At 56.7% G+C, this 19,675-nt stretch overlaps 1 protein-coding gene across 1 annotated transcript in view; it reads left to right on the top strand.

Annotated features, from left to right (window-relative positions):
• The window catches only part of GDPD5 (glycerophosphodiester phosphodiesterase domain containing 5), an 82,838-nt gene extending 63,547 nt beyond the window's left edge, over positions 1-19,291 (top strand). Inside the window, exons 7-17 of the mRNA XM_080815847.1 lie at positions 2,948-3,046; positions 3,355-3,448; positions 3,803-3,948; positions 8,522-8,604; positions 9,642-9,792; positions 10,308-10,526; positions 10,981-11,138; positions 11,376-11,523; positions 12,765-12,847; positions 15,592-15,704; positions 18,291-19,291. Of these exons, the coding sequence (XP_080671973.1) occupies positions 2,948-3,046; positions 3,355-3,448; positions 3,803-3,948; positions 8,522-8,604; positions 9,642-9,792; positions 10,308-10,526; positions 10,981-11,138; positions 11,376-11,523; positions 12,765-12,847; positions 15,592-15,704; positions 18,291-18,439 (1,443 nt within the window). The 3' untranslated portion in view covers positions 18,440-19,291. The remainder of the gene's footprint in view (positions 1-2,947; positions 3,047-3,354; positions 3,449-3,802; positions 3,949-8,521; positions 8,605-9,641; positions 9,793-10,307; positions 10,527-10,980; positions 11,139-11,375; positions 11,524-12,764; positions 12,848-15,591; positions 15,705-18,290) is intronic.
• Positions 19,292-19,675: the final 384 nt, after the last annotated feature.

The raw sequence follows: 19,675 nt of genomic DNA, 5'->3' as shown, positions 1-19,675 counted from the left end.
TGCTTGGGGCTTTCCAGTTAAACAGAAGGTCCTTTCCCTGAGATGCCCCGTTCCCGCCCCACCCTCCACTCCAGAATTGGCTCTGAGGCCACTGCTGCGAGGGGCTTTGATCACAGCTCCCACCTTCCCAGGCTGTTCCCTGTCCTGACACCGCCATGCCCCCATCTGTGGCCTTGTCTGACTCCTCTACCACAGCGGCAGCAGCCCCCAGCCTAGGGCCTGCCTGGAGGAGGTGTCTGCCAGCGACTCAAGCTGCAGCCCAGGGAGGAGGGTGGGGCACCTCGCAGCCACACCACCAATTACCAAGGGAGCTGCGCCCAGCCTCCCCCGCATTCCCTGACCAACCAGGCCAGGGTCCCCAGTTCTTCCTGGTGTCCAGCCCCCTCCCTGTCCAGCTGCTGTTCAGGAAGGCACGCTTGTGCTAGGTGCTGCTCCTCACGGTAGCCGTGGCCTTGTGTCCTCGGCGCTCATTCTGTGTGTCCGACACTTTCCACACACTATGTCGGTTACTCTTGGTAATAATCTTGCTCATTTGGCATAATGCCCGCTTTTCCAAACGCTACCACTAACACTTAGCAAGCATTTACTCTCTGGGCGCTGATCACTGTGCTTACGAGCACGCCACCTGCTTTCTGTCCCTTGTCCCCACACCCCTTTCAGGTGGGCACTCTCTCTTCCCATTGCACAGCTCAGAAGATGTGCTTCGGGAGGCTAGCCTCTCCCCATAGGGCTGCAGAGTTGGGGTCTGAAGGATGGGACCTGCAGGGCCCCGAACCCTGGCCTGCCATGGGGACCGCAGAGCCCAGCGTCCAGTTGCCCCTGGGAGGCTGCCCTGTGACCCTCTGCAAGCCTGGCTTCCAGCCCCTTGCTGCCTGGACAGGCTGCCTGTGTCTCTGTCCCTTCCGCTGTCCTCTCAAACCATGGTCCCACCTGTGCAGGTCTGTGGGGGGGACCCCACAGACACTGAACAGCGCAGTAACGCCTCTAAGCATAATGGTTGCCACGACAGCAACGGCAAGACTCGGAGAGAATAACAATTTTAATTGTGCTAGGATTATGGGAAATCAGCGTTACTGCAAGCCTTTCCACTAGTAGTTAAATGTAGTAAGACTGTCAGAAGCAACCCTCCAGAGACCTTTGCGGTGCCCAGGGCTGGCCTGGAGGGGGCAGCGGGGCGGGGGGCAGAGAGCCTGTGTGTGAAGCAGGGATTCTCAGGGATGGCCAGCACACCCCTCGGCCTCCCTCCACGGCGGTGTGACACCCCAGAAAGAGCACGACCTCTGGGACAGGCAAGATGGGGTTTGCTTCTGGACTGCCCCCTCAGAACTACACAACACGCCAGCCCTTGTGCTGAGCGGTTTCCCTGCGCGTAAAATCAGGGTGATCATGACCTCAGGGACATCAGAAGAATAAACACGAGGGACGCCTGGGTGGCTCAGTTGGTTAAGCAGCTGCCTTCGGCTCAGGTCATGATCCCAGCGTCCTGGGATCGAGTCCCACATCGGGCTCCTTGCTCGGCAGGGAGCCTGCTTCTCCCTCTGCCTCTGCCTGCCACTCTGTCTACTTGTGCTCACTCTCTCTCCTCTCTCTCTCTGACAAATAAATAAAAAAAAAAAAAAAAAAAGAAAACCTTTAAAAAAAAAAAAAGAAGAAGAAGAATAAACACGAGGAAAGCAGGACGTCCCTCCCCTGGCCTTGGGCACACAAGCCCTCTGTCTACCTGTGCCTCCCCTCTTCCCGTGTCCCTCAGGCCAGTACGTTTTAGCCATAAAGGCCCCCGCCCATCTCAGCCTCATCATTGCTGCTTATGGGAACGTTCGTCTCCAGGCTGATGGGCTGCAGTGCCAAACCTCCAAAGGAAAACTTAATCCCAGGAGGAATGAATCTTCCCTGGCTGGCAGGGGACGGAGATGGATCCACCGCTGTCTCTGCCCTCGCCATCCGGGCTCGTTCAGTTGGTGGAGGGCTCTCAGAAGGCTGCTGCCTCAAGAAGATGCTGCAGGAAGGGGGACAGTGGGGAGACAGCAGCTGGAGGGCAGGGTGGGGCCTTGACTGGCGCATTATGGAGAGGGGGTTGGGGGATTTGGGGAAGAGGTGTGACTTGAGCTTAAAGGTGCCAGGCTTGGCAGTGAGGCAAAGGTGGCTGCGGGGAGGGGGGTGGCAAGTAGTTAGAAACTGGGCTGCACTTAGTTTTGGGGGAGCATCTGGCTTTGCATGAGATGTTCCATATTCATCTGTCCCCAGAGCTCTCTGTCCTGTGGAGGTCCTGTGTTGTCTTCCCTTGGAGTCACACTCCTTGCTTCCTCCAGGAGACAGCTCAGAGGGCAGGCCCCCCCACCCAACCGCCCCAGAAGCTAGAAGCTCAGGGGCGGGGGCTGGGAGCAAGCCTTGGCAGTGGGGCCGGTGGGGCTGCACCCTGCCTCACTCCAGCTTGCTCCAACCTCCGGGGCTCTCAGCTCCTGCGGGGACCCAGCTCCTCCGCCTTTGGCCCCATGGCCTGGACAAGTCACCCTTCACCCCAAGAGCTGCTGGCTGGGCTAGGAGAGTGACCAGCTGAGCCCAGGAGATGTCCCCACTGGCCGGATATCTTCCCTCCTCACACCCTCAGTGGGGCTGAACACTGGGCTGTGCCTCCGCCTCCCCCCAGCTTCCTCCCACCTTCTCTCCTCTCCAGCCTCCCTCCTGTTCGCTTGAGGTCCACCGGCCTCCTCCTGCCTCTGTCCCTCACTGTCACTTCTGGCTGGCCGGCTCTGGCTCTCTTACAGTCATGCCTCTTCTCCACTTCCCCGCCTCCCTGCTTTGTGGGTCTCTCTTGCACTCTCCATTCTTCCCTGTGTCTCTCAGCCTCTCCCACCACCTCTGCTCCCCTCTCAGACACACTGGGGACACTCTGGCTGTCCAGGCACACCTGTTCTGACCCTCTGTCTGGTGACTCTTCCCCTTCCAGATAGGGCTGGTGGTCATCCTGGTGTCCACAGTGGTAGCCATGTCGGCCGTGGCCCAGCTGTGGGAGGACGAATGGGAGGTGCTGCTCATCTCCCTGCAGGTGAGTGGGGGGTGGTGGTGCTGGGCAGCCGCTTCCTCAGAACCTTCCAAACAAGGCAGTGCCTTTTCATGGCTCATGTCTCTCCAAAGGCCCAGAGGGAGTAGGGAGTGGTCTGGGTCACAGAGTAAGTCAGAGCAGGAAGGAGGCTACACAGCTCGGGGTTTCTGCACCCTGAGTGTCCTCCACTGAAAAATGGAGACAGAGTTGCCTGCCCCATGGATAGAGACAGGCTATCAGGATGCTGGTGACCAGAGGGAATGGGCATGGCTGCGAGCCAATGGTCCCTCTTGCCCCTTCCCATACACAAGGGCACAGCACCATTCCTGCACATCGGGGCCCTGGCTGCCATCACTGCGCTCTCCTGGATTGTGGCAGGACAGTTCGCCCGGGCAGAACGGACCTGTAAGTATGACTACCTGCCCTCACCTAGGTGGCCTGGGGACAAGGTGTCGCTCTCGGCATGGAGGGGTTCTGGTTCAGAGCAGCCCACACATTCCACTGAGGACAGCAGCCCCAGTCGGCCCTGCAGGTCTCCTCTTCTGCGTGCCTGTCTATGTGGGAGTTAGAAGTCAAGCTCACCTTCCCAATGGCAGCTGCCCATGGTGCAGGGTCCCCATAGAGTGTCTGGGTCCTGACAGGTGGAGGGAAGAGAGGTCCAGCATCCCCCCTGCCTCCGACCTGCCCACAGTTCGTGGGTGGGCCTCCTGGGAGCCACATGGCTCACCAGACAGCCTCACTCATGGCCTGTGTCTGCAGCCTCCCAGATGGCCATTCTCTGTACCTTCTTCGCCATTGTGTTTGCCTTGTACCTGGCACCTCTCACCATCTCCTCTCCCTGCATAATGGAGAAAAAGGACCTGGGCCCCAAGCCTGCCCTCATCGGCCACCGCGGCGCCCCCATGGTGAGTGCCACCTGAGGGTCCTAACAGAGTTGGGGGGAGGAGCTGCCATTCTGGGGGAGACAGGCCAAGACTAGCTCCTTGTAGGGAGGACCTTGTAGGGAAAGGGACAGAATAAGCATAGTGTAGCAACCGCAATAATCCCTTCCAGAGGGTATGTGGGAGAACTGGTGGAAAAGCTGGGGAGCTTAGATGGGACCGGATCCTGAAGCATCCTGAAGGCGTCTTGCTAAAAATATTTAACTTTTATCCTGAGGGCCCTGGGGAGACACAGGAAGGCTTCAGGCCAGGGCCAGACCCAGCCAGGTTGTGGGTTGGGAAGGTCCAGGAGAGAGAGTGCCTGGTGTGGGGAGAACAGCAGGACCCTGGGTTGCAAGAGCCAGAAGGAACACCTTCCAGGCTGTGGGGGGCGGAGGGGATGGGTGCAGCTCAGAGCCCATTGCTAATCGGAACGTAGCTGAACAGGGTTGAACTGGAGAGAGGAAGAAGTCAAAGTCCGAGCCCTGTGACCCCACAGTAGACCTTCCACTTGAGAGGACGGGTTCGGAGGCATGCTTCCTTGGCCTTTTGGCAGCTGTGGGAGCCTGGATCAATCCCTATCTGCTCCATGCCCATTTCCTCATCTTGTGTCCTGGGCTAATGGAGAGTGTCTGGGCCGTGTGAAGTAGGACTTAGCACATGTGAAGGGCCCGGCTATGAGCCTGGTGCAGAGACAGTAAGAGGGAGACATTCCTGCTTTCTGGGGCAGGCCCTCTCCCTTCTCTGGACCGGGGGTTCCTTCAAGAACACCCTGAACTTGTGGTTCTTAACAGAAGCAGTACCACTTCCCACCCCCAGGGAGCGCTCGAGGACTTTGTGAGAGCTTTTTCTTGGTTTTTGCAGCGATTCAGAGTTCCATGATGTTACTGAATTTCAGGGTAGTCAAGGTGGCCTCCCAAAGTAACTTTTAAAAGGAGGTGTTGAGTCCAATGGGGCTGTGAATCACCCTTAGGTTCTTCCTCACTACCTGTGTTGAGTGTTACTGTGCCCATTTTCTAGGTAAGATTCAGACACCTGTGCCCAAGCTGGACCCTGGAGTCCTCCCAACATATATCCCTTCCTGGTCCCAGCACCTGGAGGAAACTAGCTGGAAAGGCCATGGCTGTGGAGTCAGAGGGATCTGGGGTTGGGGTCCAGTTTTGCCCCATGTTGCCTGTGTGTCTCACCAGTCCCCTCTGAGCCTTATGCTACAAAGGATTATGAGCAGAGCTTAGAAGCACAGCCCCCTCAGGTGGGTGGAGCCCAAGATTACAGCCCCTCCTCCGTCCAGGACCCAGATCACCCACCCGCCTGCTCTAGAAATCCAGGGACAAGCTCGTGCCCTGAAGGGGTGGTGCTCAGCCAAAGGGAAGGAGCTGGGTGGCCCCAGCATGGATCATTTTTTTAATAGGAAAAATTTCTATTATTTATATAAGTTGCAAGAATGGTATAAGGAATCCTAGAAACAAGAATAGTGTAATGACTCTAAGACCACCTTCAACATTTATCAGTACTCTTACCACTCTCGTTTTATCTGTCTCCCTTTTTTCTTTTCTGCAATATTTTATTTTTAAGATTTTTAAAAAGATTATTTTAGAGAACACAAGTAGGAGGGACAGAGGGAGAGGGAGAGACTATCCCAAGCAGATGCCACACTGAGCACTGACCAGATGCAGGGCTCGATCCCACGACCCCAAGATTACCACCCGGGCTGAAACCCAACAGTTGGATACTCAACTGACTGCACCACCCAGACACCCCTATTTTAAGATTTTGTTAAAAGTATATTTATTTAAGCAATCTCTATACCCAATGCTGGTTTTGAACTCATGACCCTGAGCTGCATGCTCAGGACACCTGGGTGGCTCAGTCAGTTGAGCATCAGATTCTTGGTTTTGGGTCAGGTCATGATCTCATGGGTCGTGGGATCAAGCCCCAGGTCAGGCTACGCTCTTCCCTCGGCATGGAGTCTGCTTAGGATTCTCTCCCTCTTTTTTATTTTTTATTTTTATTTTTTTTAAAGATTTTATTTATTTGACAGAGAGAGATCACAGGTAGGCAGAGAGGCAGGCAGAGAGAGAGAGGGAAGCAGGCTCCCTGCTGAGCAGAAAGCCCAATGCGGGACTCAATCCCAGGACCCTGAGATCATGATCTGAGCTGAAGGCAGCGGCTTAACCCACTGAGCCACCCAGGCGCCCCCCCGATTCTCTCCCTCTTCCTCTGCTCCTCCCACCCCACATCCTGTGTTCTCGCTCCGTCTCTCAAAAATAAATAAATAAAATCTTTTAAAAAAGAAAGCTTCATGCTCCACAGACTGAGCCAGCCAGGCATCCCTCTGCTGTAATATTTTAAAACAAATCTCAGCTATCCAGACATCATATTGTTTTGCCTATACATACTTCAGGATGGATCTCTAATCCATAAGGACTTTTTTTGTTGTTGTTTTAATATAATGACAACACAATGCTGCTGTTACACCCAACCAAATTAATAGTAATTCTTTAATATTATCTTATACTGCATCCATGTTTAGCTTTCCTTTGTTGACTCAAAAACTCCTTTTTACAGCGGAGTTAACAATCAGGATCCAAACGGGGTCCACATGGCGCATCTGGCTGACACGTCTTCCCAGTATCTTCTAGTATATGGTGATCCCCCTCCCTTTTTTCCATATGCTGTTTATATGTCAAAGAAACGGAGTCACTTCTCCTGTAGAATTTCCCACGTTGTGCCTCTGGCTGATCGCGTCCCCAAGGCGGCTGCGGAATGGCTGGCACACGTGTCTGACACGGCCCCGTGTCACTGTGCCTGCGTGTGTGTTGGGGTCTACATCCGAGTGTGTCACTGCTTCTGGACCCATGCATCTGGGTGTGACAAGCCTGAGTGCACACTGCTGTCTCCGAGAGGGCATCCGTGTGCCCTTGGGTGTATGGACCCGTTTGTGACAGTCACCCCCCATATACACATTCCTGACAGCAGAATTCCAGTTGGGCTTAGGCCTGAGGCATGTAGGGATGAAGATTCACCCTGAAATCCTGTGTGCTCCTTGGAGCCCTTTTGGGGTCCCCAGGCTGGCCAGAGAGGGCCAAGTTTCCACAGCTCTTTCTCCTGGGGCCAACACCTACCCCAGAGAGACCTGAGTTTACAAAGCCTCTGCCCTTCCCCCTCACTGCCTCTGCTCCCCAGGGGTATTTGTTGCCCCTGCTGTGCTCCTTTGTGTCTCCCCACAGTCTACCTTCTGCAGCTGCAGCCCACAGAGGAGCGCTGGCACCCCCCAGGGGGTCACCTGTGAGAGGCCTGGCCGCAGGGCATTTAGAGGCGGGAGGGGAAGGAACTCCACCAAGTCCATGCCTGTCTCTGATGCCTCTGAGGCCCTGTGCCACCTCTGGGTGGGGCCTCACACAGCCCACCTGACTGGGAGAAGGGAGCCCTGTCCTCCAGAGCTGCTCTGCCCCAGGGAAAGAGGAAGAAAGGAGCTCAGTTATAGAGACTGCTGCTGTCTCTCTTCTCTCCTATGAGCTAGATAACATTAGCCTGTTTTACAGCTAGAGAAGCCAAGGTGCAGAGGTGAGGTGAGAGGGAAGTGGAATCATTCCTTCTCAGCCCCACAGCCCTTGCTGTACCAGGCTGCCTCCCAGAGGAAGGGGATGTGTTACGTGTGGGAGCAGCATGGCCAGAGAAGATGGGCACAAGTGTGTCTTGGTGGGAATGAGATTGGCCCATCCCTTCACTGCCAGACCTCGCTTCCCCTTCCAGCTTGCATTGCTCTGGCTCCTAGTCCAATCCTTGGTATGGTTGTGACCCCCAGTGGTGACACAGGGTATGACAGGGTCTTCAGACCAGACAGACTAGGGAGGGAGACTTGGAACTCTGACTCCCAACTTGAAGGACAAGTGAATTCAGAGAACACTGAATATACACCCCCAAGGGGAAAACAGGGAAACTGAGGTCCATAGGAGAAAGAGATGCACCAATGGTCACAAAGCTATGGCAGGGCCAGGGCTAGAACCAGAATGTTCTGATGTATATGCTATAGGATTAACAGTAGTTAGTCCCTTATTAAGTAAGCACTTACTGCATATCAGGCAACATGTTGGGGGCTTATAATCCATGTAACCGTCTAGGAGATGATCTTGTCATGTCTGTACAGATGCGAAAACTGGCCACCCTGTGGAAACTGCCATCCTGAGTACCCTCTCCTTTCTCTCTGGGATCTCCACCCAGACCCTGGGGGTAACCAGGAAGAAACACAGCTTCCAGCCCAAGACTGCCACAAGGCAGAGAGCTGTATAAGAGCCTTTACACTCCCACATTTATGTACATCAACACTAACCACCCCTGCCTCCTCCCCCGCCAACAAAACCTGTGAGGCAGGCATGATTTAACAGATGAGGAAATGGAGTCTTGGAGAAGCTGCATGGGTGCCCAGGGTCCCGCAGCTACTGCCTGGATGAGCGGGAACTAGAAGCAGGCCTACTCCAGCCTCCCAACACAGAAGGTTCTGCGTCAGCTGGGGAGGTGTGTATCAGCTAAATTTTGGCTCTCCTTTCCTGCCCAGCTGGCCCCAGAGCACACGCTCATGTCCTTCCGGAAGGCCCTGGAGCAGAAGCTGTATGGGTTACAGGCTGACGTCACCATCAGGTAGGTGTGGGTGTAGGGAGGACCACAGTCCCCCATCATCCCTGCTGCATCCACATTTGGGACTCTGCTGAACCTCAGGTCCCAGAGCTTCAGAGATGGGAGGGCAGAGGCTTGGATAAGCCACTGAGGGCCCACACCCTGTTTGTGCCAAATGCCAGGATTCAAAATAGGGAGACAGATAGGTGCTCATGGTTCAAGCAGAGGTAGGGGAGTGGGATCTAGGGTCCCGCCACAGATGCAGTTGAAGGAGAAGCCAGCTGTATGTGGCTCAGCAAGACGGAGCTCGAACACGGGTAAGGGAGATAAGCACACTGCAGAGCGAGACAGTCACTGTGATGTTCAAAGACCACATAAAATGATTTCTATGTTCTCAACGTGGAGATTATAAAAAGCACCTATCAGTACAAAGGTTGAGAAGAATTCATAGCCATCTCACAACAGAGGAGCTCTGAGAAGGGGAATGTGGGGGCTACCACGTGCAGTGAGTGAGGGCACCACGCATGTGAGGCTCTGAGTGTAGACACCACAGAACTGTGTGTTCATCACTTTCCAGCAGGTGGTGGTAAGATGCCCTGAGGAAGGGGGCCATGCATACCTCTTCTAAGATACCACATGGGCTGCTGGCAGCCCCAGTGGGGTACAGGAGGAGGGCGGTAAGGGGGAATGTGTCCAGGTGGCCTGCATTTGTCCTGTCCTATTATGGCATCACATGGATTGGGTTCTCATTAAGTTCTACCACTCTCTGGGCTAGTGGGCTTAAGCTAGATAATTGCCTTTCCCAGCCTCAGTTTCCCCATTATCAAATGGGGAATAGAGTGCTACCCTACTCTAACCCTCACAGAAAGCCAGAGGGACTCACCCCATCCACCCTGTGCACAGAGGGAGCCTGAGGCCCAGAAAGGAGAAAAGCCCACTTGGGTCCCATGGGCGCTGGTGTAAGTGGGTGGGAAGGAGTGTGTGGAGGTTGGGGAGGGATCACTGACAGGCAGGTGAGGGACCTGGGTGGACAGTGACATGGGGGTCCCACCTTCCCGCAGCCTGGACGGCGTGCCCTTCCTCATGCACGACAACACCCTACGGCGAACCACCAACGTGGAACAGGAGTTCCCGGAGCTCGCCCGCAGGCCCGCCTCCATGCTCAACTGGACCATCCTGCAGAGGCTCAATGCTGGCCAGTGGTTCCTGAAGGTGTGGCTCTACCTGTCCCAGCCCTAGGCATGGACCACACAGGCAGGACCCCATGGAGTGAGGGGGCCGGGGGCAGCCAGCAGCTCAGAGGACCGCTAGTCCTTTAGCAGCAGGGACTCGCAGCCAGACCAGTTAAGAGGCCTGCTTGAGCTCCCACGCGCTGGAGCCCGGGTGCCATGTGGCGTGGTCTTCACTGCTTGTTCTGGTTCTATCTTCCCTGTCAGAAAAAGTTGACGATGATGATGAGAGTTAACGGGTAAAAACTGTGACTCTGTCAAACTCCAGAGGGAGACTGGTTCCTATGAAATGCTACTAAAGGAGAATGTGCAGGCATCTGGGAGAAGTCCTAAGCAAATGACTTCCAGAAAACCGGGGTGGCGTGGAGAAGCTAGGGTTGGGGTCTCCTAGACCCCCCGGAGGGCCCCAGCCAGCAGGTCGCCTGACCCCGTGCCCCAGCAGCCCCTCGGTGCTGGGGGTGCCAGTGATGTAGCCGTGTGTACCCCTGTCTCTGCCAGACGGACCCCTTCTGGACGGCCAGCTCCCTCTCGCCCTCCGACCACAGGGAGGCACAGAACCAGTCCATCTGCAGCTTGGCAGAGCTCCTGGAGCTGGCCAAGGGCAATGCCACCCTGCTGCTCAACCTGCGAGAACCGCCTCGCGAGCACCCCTACCGCAGCAGCTTCCTCAATGCCACGCTGGATGCCCTGCTGCGCTCTGGCTTCCCCCAGCACCAGGTGAGGCCCCCGCCTCCGAGCCGCCCGCCCAGACCTCCACTTTCGCCAGGGCAAGAAGGGGGAGCACACCCCTTGCCGTCCTGACAGGTCAGCCCAGGGCCCAGAGGGAAAAAAGGAAGGTCTTCAGAGTGGACAGCAGGCAGGAGCAGGCTCTCTGGAACACTGCTATTTCCGCATCCTTGCGGCCTCACACTTGGAGATCAGAGAAATCAGAAACCACCTCATGGCAGCACACGGGACTGGTGGCAAGCTGCAGAGTGGGTTATCAGTCTTGTGACAGGGTCTGGAGGGGAGAGCAGTTTCACAGGCTTGGCCAGACCACGTTGTCCCCTGTAGATGCTTATTACACGTGAGCCTCACCGTGGGCCGCGTCCCATCGCCTTGAACCCTCCCAGGGGCTTTAGGAGGGGTAGACGCTGTAACCCCAGGTGAGGCCGCCCACTCCCACCTGCAGGTCATGTGGCTGCCCAACTGGCAGAGGCCCTTCGTGCGGAAGGTGGCCCCTGGTTTCCAGCAGACATCGGGCTCCAAGGAGGCGGCCGCCAGCCTGCGGAGAGGCCACATCCAGAGGTTGAACCTGCGCTACACTCAGGTGTCCCGCCAGGAGCTCAGGTGCCCACCCCAGCTCACACGGTGGGGGTGGGGGTCCGACGCGCTGGGGCTTGTGGTTCAGAGAGTAGAACTTGAGAGTGTCAGGCAGGTCTGGGTGTTCTCTGAGCTTGGTCCCCTGGGGATGGAGACTCCTTTCTCAGGGACAGCTGTGAGGACAGTGGGTTCATAAAGGGGTCCCACGCTGGGCCCGGAAGCCCCCCTCGGAGGGCTGACCACCTCTGTCTGCCTGCTCCACAGGGACTACGCGTCCTGGAACCTGAGTGTTAACCTCTACACGGTCAACGCGCCCTGGCTCTTCTCCCTGCTATGGTGCGCGGGGGTCCCCTCCGTCACATCCGACAACTCCCACACCCTGTCCCAGGTGCCTTCCCCACTCTGGATCATGGTGAGTTGGGGAATGGTGGGGGGTGGGCAGCGGGTCCCTGGGGGTGTGTCGAGAGAGCCTGGGGCATGAGGTGGGAGCAGGCTCCACGCTTGGGGCTCTCTGGTGAGGTCTCAAGTGGGGAGCAGCATGGGAGGAGGATTTTCACGACCTCTGGGGTCTGCACTGAGGCGCTAGGGGGTGGGAAGAACCTGCGCCCAGCCTGTGGGGAGAACATCATTCAACGGCCCTAGAGAAGTAAATTACTACTTGGGGTTTGGGTTTTGGGGATTGATCATGTTGTGTTTTAAAGGAAGGGAAGGCATTAGAAAAAGAGTAACAACAGAACAAGGATAGGGGACATTAAATGCTGTTCTGAGAGTACAGCAAATAAAACCAATTTCTACCTGGCTGAGTGAAGCTCTCCTGATAGGCCTGAGCTCCAGTCCCAGCTCGGCTACTGGGGGCTCGGGGCACCCCTGACCTCCCCGCTGTGCTCCACTGCCACCTCCCTGAGGATGTGATAGCCAGTCCAAGGGTCTCGTTATGGTTGAGACAGTGTCAGGCTCACTGAACCGAATCTAGGTTAGGGACGATGTATCCATCCACCTGCCCACTATCCTTACAAACCTTCAAGGGCTCTGCTCAGGACAAGGTGAAGTGACTTACTAGCAGCAGCAGCAGCAATGAGGACACTCGCATTTTCAGGTCACAGGAGCTGACCAACAGCAAGGACTCCAGGCGCAGCCCGGTCCCTCCCCCAGTTTACCTGAGCTCGAGGGCCTGGGAGGCCTGGCCGCACTGGAGGCTTTGCCCTCCCTGGCCCCTGAAGGGGGAGCGCCTGCACTCCACACCCTACGGTGACACACATACTCTTACACCCGCACAGATGCCGTACACCTCTCCACACACACCCCTGCATACCGGCTCGTCATTTACACCTCCACATTCAGCTGTCTGCCTTCCATTTATTCCCCTTCCACTCGGAGTTCCCTTAAACACACAAACCCTCCAAGCTTATTAACACATGTCCCCTCCACGCTGACCACTGTGTCTCTTATGCTACATACACACAGGCCCACCGTGCTCAGAGCCCACGCCTACAAAATACTATCTCAAGGCCCCAAGCCCCCAAACCCCCTCTAGGTCCTCCGTAGCCCTTCCCTGATGGTGACGTGGGGTCGTCCTCCCCACGGACCCTCAGTCTGGAGGTCTGGTATGAACCAGCCAGGACTAAAAACTGGCCACGGGCCATCTGTCCACAGCCCCCTGATGAGTACTGTCTCATGTGGGTAACCGCGGACCTGATCTCCTTCACGCTTATCATCGGCATCTTCGTGCTCCAGAAGTGAGTGGGCTCTGACCCCCTTGCGTGCCCCACAGACCCAGCCCCTGCCCCAGCCAGGTAACCCTCCTCCTGAGCCCGTGGCCAGGAGAAGCCCTGCCTGGGCAGCCTGTTCAGGGTAGGACTGCCCAGCGGGGGCCCCCCAGCTCCTCCTCCTCAGCCAGCACGGGTGACTTCTGGAATGAGCACCCAGCTGGGAGCCCAGAGCCAGGCTCGGCCATGACCTGCTCTGGGGACTCTGGCGGGTTGGGCTCCTCTCTGGCTGTGTCCTCACCTGTTCCCCAGGGTCTGGGCTGTCACTAACACTCAGCACTCAAGTGTGCCATGCTGGAGAACTCCTGCCTGTCAGGGTGGCAGCGGGGACGGCGGTGCCGTCGGGAAGTGGGGTTGGTCCGGGGGAGGGCTTAGGGCCAGGCAGGGGCCCCTATCCGGCCACAAACAACTGGCTGTTTTATTCCTGACTGACGTTCTTTCTCTGTCACTCACCGCTCTGATCCGGCGCATGTCCCTCCTCTCTCTCCCCACCCCCCTCTCTGCTGCACTCTGGCCTCTCACAGCTATCACTTGATCAGGTAATTCTGGTGTGGTCTTCCTCTCCTGCTCCTCTTTCTCCCTCCTCCTCGCCATCCCCTTCTCCAGTTCCACCCGAAAACCTGCTGTGCACCAAGCCTATGCCTGGGTCAGGGTCCCTGGTGGGCCACCCTCCCAAAATCCTCCCCTCGTAGCCTGATGCCTCCTGCTGTCCCCTGCACTCCTCTCCCCATCTCGCCATGTGTGCGTGGCCGCCCTCCGGTCCCCCTTGCTGTTTCTGTGGATGGAAGGAAGCCAGTGCTTCCTATCAGGTGGCTGACCTGGCCTCTCTCAGCACCAAAGCAGCTCCCTCCGGGGAGGGGCTGTGCCTGGCCACCCCTCCCAAGGCTAGCACTTGCAGGGGCCTTCACTACTGCCCTGAGCAAACCCTAACAAATTCTGTCTCTCCCTTCCCATCTCTCGGTGTCTCCCCTTGGGCTTTGCCTCTTGAATCGTTGCTTATCTTTCTGTGTGTCTCTAATCTCTCTCACTCCCCATTTCTGCCTCCTACCTAACTCCTCCTGCCTTATACACACAGCCTCCCTGCTTTCCCCTGGGGGAACCCCACAGTGGTTGAGCTTCCTGTCCTAGATGTACCTGGCTGCAGAGACCCTGGCATGACTCCTTCCTTCTGGGCTTACTATGAATTTCCAACATGAGTCCTAGGTCTGGAGGATCCAAGCCCCCACCTTGGTCCAAAGCCTTGGCCCTCCTGGTGACAGCTTCCTAAACTGCTCCCTGGCTGAGGGACATTGCCCAGCGAAGGGACACGTACTGGTCCTTCCTTCATCCTCTCCGTCAGCAGACACCCCATGTGCTGCTGCTGTGCTGGGCCTCTAGCGAGGAGCCAGGCCTTCACCGTCGGAGCCCCAGGGTGCTAGGGGGCAGCCGAGGTGGCCCAAGTGCTGGGATGGACAGGACAGGCCCACTCAGTGTCCAGCCAGGCTATGACACAGTCTTCATGGGAGTCAGGAGAGGACTGACAGAGGAGGGGACGTGAGGGAGGCCATTCCCTGCAGGCCCCCTTCCTCCACTCATACACTCAATAGATACCCTGGGCACCTGTCACACAGCAGGTACTAAGGTTGGTGCCAGGGACGCTGTGACAAATGAGAGACCCAGTCGCTGCCCTCAAGGACATGTAGGGCAGCCAGCCCAGCCAGACCACAGGCTGCCTTCCCCTCTGCTTCTTGCTTTCCCCTGTCTGTCTGCTCTTTTAATTCACCCACCTGCCTGTCCATCTGTCTGTCCATTTCTGCTGTGCTGACCCCATCTGGAAACACCTGATTTCTCATGGAGTCTCGGCTCCCCCTCCCACCCCAGCAGGACTCAGTGCCTGGGGGGTTGGGTTCTTGTTTCCAAGCTGACCCCTGCTTCTCTTGGTGGGAGTGGGGGTGGGGGTCCAGTGAATCTTTCGGTCTTGTCCGCAGGAAAAGTCTTACATTTGGACACCAGGGATTTGGGGCTGGTTGAGAGGAACTGCAGGGCAAGACCTGTTGAGGCAATACCTGCCCTGGGCACAGGACCCGTCCCCAGCTCTGCCTGGCCCCTGCATGCCCCGCACAGCCCCATCTCTTGCCCACCAGCCTCCTTTTATTCCTGGTCTCCCCACGAGGGAAGAGGCCCCTCCTCCAGGGCTGCTGGAGCAGAGCAGCCTATGGCCCAGACACCCTTGCCTCTGAACCTGTGAAAACAAGGCCCCCACAGCCTCCCCTCCCTCCCTCACTTCCCCTCTGGCTTCACTAGCCTGGCCCTGATGGGGGAGCTAGAGGATACAGCAGCTGGAACTCCCTGAGATTGGTGTGTACCCCACAGATGGGTGTCAAGAGTCATACCTGCTAAGCTCTCCCCCAATTTGTCCCATTCAGAGTCTGTGTGCAACTGTGGGCACCTGACACACAACTCCCCAGCCCCAAACAAACCATCTTTAGGGGCAAGGGGACCTGATCTTGGGTTCCAGGGACAAGGGGGAGGCTGGAGAGCTCTGGCTGAGAGTCAGCAGACTCCGATTCAAGCCCTATAGCTCTGCCCTCATCTGGGCCTCTGTTTCCCCATCTGTAGTCAGACAAGAGTCTTGCTGGTCTCTCAGGCCAAATCCAGATAGGCTCTGGGACTGGGCAGGACCCTGCTCCAGGGAAGGGTGGGAAAGGACCTGTGCCCGTGGGCCATCTCTGCAGGTGGCGCCTGGGCGGCATACGGAGCTACAACCCCGAGCAGATCATGCTGAGTGCTGCAGTGCGTCGGACTAGCCGGGATGTCAGCATCATGAAGGAGAAGCTCATCTTCTCAGGTAGGCAGCCCTGCAAATTGAGGCAGGCCGTGGGCTCGGTTACCTCTAGCCCCCCATGTGCACACACACCTGCACGTGACACATATAGGCAGGAACGTGGCATGGACACACATCTGTGCCCCTGGCTTCACAGACACAGAGAGAAGCACACACCCCTACTTATGCGGTCATCAGCTCCAGACCCCGTGGCTGTCAGCCCCACGGGTGGTGGGCAGGGTGACGTGCAGTGGGGGTGGGGGGTGCTGCTTTTATGGCTCACCTCCCTCTGCTGGTTTATACACCGTAAATATTGATTTTTCACTCTTGCTGGCTGCCAGCCCCCATTGACATTCCAGTCTGATGGAAGAGGGAGCTGTATAAATAAATACATAGAAAACTGGGTGCCACTAGAGCTGTAACAGGCATGCTGAGCCAGAGTGGGGTACAGAGGAGAGTGGTCAGAGATCTCTGGGGCAGTGAGGGTCTCGGGGCCCACTCTGCAGGGTGACCTAGCTGGAATAGGAAGGACGCACAGGAGGGGCCTGGGTGGTGAGTTGGAGGTGAAGGCTGACCGAGCAGAGGAAAGGAAGTGTACTCAGGCAGGAACAGCCTATGTTCAGAGGTAGTGAGGGGCTATGGCTTACTGGGGTACCAAGAACTATCCACCACTCCATATGGCACGAGGGGTGGCCTCATGCTCGCTTACCCCAGCATGGCACTAGGGAGGCACTCAGGCCTCACCCTGAAAGCAGAGCGGGGTCATGGGCAGGTCTGTCCTTGTTACAGTAGGGCCATAACAAGCACCACAAGTGGTGGCTTAACCAACAGAAATTTATTGTCTCCGTTCTGGAGGCTGGAAGTCCAAAATCAAAGTGTTGGCAGGGTCGCTTAATTCTGAGGGCCATGGGAGAAGGATCTGGTCCTTCTCTCCTTGACTTGTGGATGGTCCTCTTTGTGTTGACATGGTGTTCTCCTAGTATGCATCTATGTGTCCAAATCTCCCCTCTTTATAAGGACACCAGGCAGACTGGACTGGGGCCCACCTTAATGACTTCATCTTAACCAATTACCATCTGCAACAACCTTATTCTCAAAGTCACATTCTGGAAGTACTGGGGGTTAGGACTTCAACCTATGATTTTGGGGGAGAGCACAATTCCACCTATAACAAGTATGGATGGTGGACAAGAGGGGGAAGCTGGAGGCAAAGAAACCAGTAACTCGGGAGAGACTGAAAATGGAAACACAGAGGAGAGGAGAGATTTGAGGGATATTTAGAAGCCAGATGGGCTGGGGTTCAAATCCCAGCTCTGTCCCCAACTAGACAGGTGAACGAGAGCACGCTGGCATCAGACTCTTCTATAAAAGGGACTGGCACTCCTTCACAGTGTGCTTGATGGTTAGAACCATGCCTGGCCCAGAGGTATGCTCCGTAACACTGTCTGAATGAATGAGACCCCAGTGGGGGTGACTGATTTAGGGGCTGGTTTCCGGGACTGTGTGAACATCCACTCATTCATTTACCCCTTTATTTACTCATTCCTTCAACAGATGAACTCGTCACTGTGTTAGGTGCCTAGGAGTCCCAGATTCTTGCCTATGGGGCACTTGTATTCTCCTGCCTTGGCTCAAAAGGAGCTTCCCTGAGCACTAAGGCTGGGTTGGAGTGCCTCCCCTGGTGGCCCACAGCCCTCTAGCCACACTGGGGAGCTCCTGGGACGAGGGGCCAAAGCCACCTACCTGGGTGTCCAGGCTCCTACAGCTTGGCCCAGAGAAGTCAGAAGGGGCAGGGAGAATGAACAGAAAAAACAGGCGAGCCCCTAGACTTGGCAGGTTCTGCACCTCCAGGACCCCCATCCTTCAGTGCCAAAGGCCATTCATTGAGCACCTTCTGAGGGCAGACTCAGGCCAGCCATAGTCCTCCCCCACCCTGCCCACTCCAGGCTGAAAAGTCCTTTACAGAGACCCTCAGCCTCCCCTCCCCTCCCCTCAGGGTGGGCTCAGCTCCACTCAGCAGACCTTTTCTGAGCCTCTGTTCTATGCCCAGTGCTGTACCAGACAGGAAGACACAGATGCCAAGACCTCACCCCTGTGCTGCATGTATTCCAGCTAGTGGGGTCACAGGTAGGGATGATAGAGGAGGTGATGGGGCAGGGGGAAACAGGAGCTAGGGGGGCTGTGAGAAGGCCCCATTCCAGCCTGAGGGGGCTCAGGGGAGGCTTTTAGGAGGTGGTAATAACAGAGATGAGAACAACTGAGCCAGGTTTTAAGAAAAGGAGGTGTTGACAGGGAGGTCACTCTCAGGAGAGGGGCCAATGTGTACAAAGGCCCTGAGTAGAACAAACACACAGGCACAAAGGTCAGGAGGGGACAGATAGTTTTCTGGGGCTGGAAGGCGGAACCACAGAGGAGAGGAGACTGAGTGTCTGCAGATTCCAAGGAGGGCCTTGAAAGCCAACTCAGCAGCAGACCCAAGCCCAGTGATCTCATGAGCCTCCAAGTGCCTGACCAGGACTTGCTGCAGGGTACTCTTCCCACTGCATCTGCCAGCCATCCTCATTGACCCCACTCTCCCCACTCCCATTCTGCCTCCCTCTGGCCCCACAGAGATCAGCGACGGCATGGAGGTCTCCGATGAGCTCTCGGGATGCTCAGACCACAGTTACAACACGTACACCACCAGTGCTTCCACCCCTGCTGATCACCGAAGGAGTGGCAGCCGCACCAAGACTCTCACGGACCGGAGTGGGCGTTAGCTGAAACCCTGTCTGTCCCAGCCTGAACCTAACGTGGAGATCAGGGAACCCATAAGAGCTGGCAGAAGCATGTCTGCATGGGGAGTGCACTGGGAGCTGGCTCCACCGCCTCCTCGTTGGCTCCAGCCCTCTGTCAGCCATGGCCTCCCCTGGAGGGGGCTCCCCTCTCTCCTGAGGCCCGCTTGGGTCAGGACTCCAACCTCGCAGATGCCCCTGCAGGCCTGGGGCTCCTTCTGGAAAGTTTGGGGCCTGGGGCCTGGCCCTCCCCTGGAGGCCTTCCCTTATATCCTGATCTGGAAGGTTGCTGAGTCACTGGGCTATGCCCTGGCCCCTGTGGCAGCTGAGAATGTGGATGTCCACATGTCTATGCTAAGAGGCAACTGACTTCTGCATGTCTCCTGCCTTGAGGGCCTGGGCTAGGCCTCTGCCCCCAGCAGCTCTGTTCTTCATGTCGGTCTCAAAAGCACAAGGATTTTCACCCCAGGAGGAAAGCCTGCTGCAGTGGTGGAGACACTCCTCCCCAACCGGCCTCATACCACCACTGGCCCTGCTCTGGGAGAAGGACCGAGCCAAGTCCCCAGGAGCAGCTAGAGATGGCCAGAAGAGTAGGCTTAAGGCTGCTTTTACAAACCCTGACCTAAGTTTCCAGAAGGTCTCTAGGGCAGAGAGGCACAGAGACCCAAGAGATCCACAGACTGACACAACCTCAGGTTTCCGCATCAGTGGCCACAGGGCAGTGGTCATGTGGGAAGAGTGTTCTAGGCATGGCCAACGGTGGGCATGTGCCCAAGGAGGTCTATAGCAGAGCGAGCCTGAGGGCCTTGGCCAATATGATTAAAGCTGCCATCTTGACATGTGTCGTCTCTGAATGGTCTGTGGGAGGGAAGGGATAGGGTTTGCTGGGTTTGGGATTCAGTTTGGGGCCAATGATTTGAGGAGGAAGCATTCTCAGAAATGAATGGAAGAGCGCAGGGTGCTTGGACTCCTACCCAGCATCACCAGGACACCGTGACTTCATGAACAGCCTTGGGGATGGGTTCTAGAATCCCCATATTGTGGTGGGGGGAGACAGTCCTGGAGTGGTAAAGTGACCATCCAAAGTCACACAGCTTAGTATGGGCAAAGCCAGAAGCCCACCTAAGCTCTGGCCCCAGAGTGGATGCTTGGCCTCTGTAACCAGCCAGAATGGCAAGGCAGATGGGGAGGTTTCCTGGGTCGGATACAGGGCTGGGTGGC

Source organism: Martes martes, assembly GCF_963455335.1.
Source record: "Martes martes genome assembly, chromosome: 10".
Lineage (NCBI taxonomy): Eukaryota > Metazoa > Chordata > Mammalia > Carnivora > Mustelidae > Martes > Martes martes.
The sequence above is the reverse complement of the archived record's forward strand: the minus strand, read 5'-3'. Positions and strand labels throughout refer to the sequence as shown.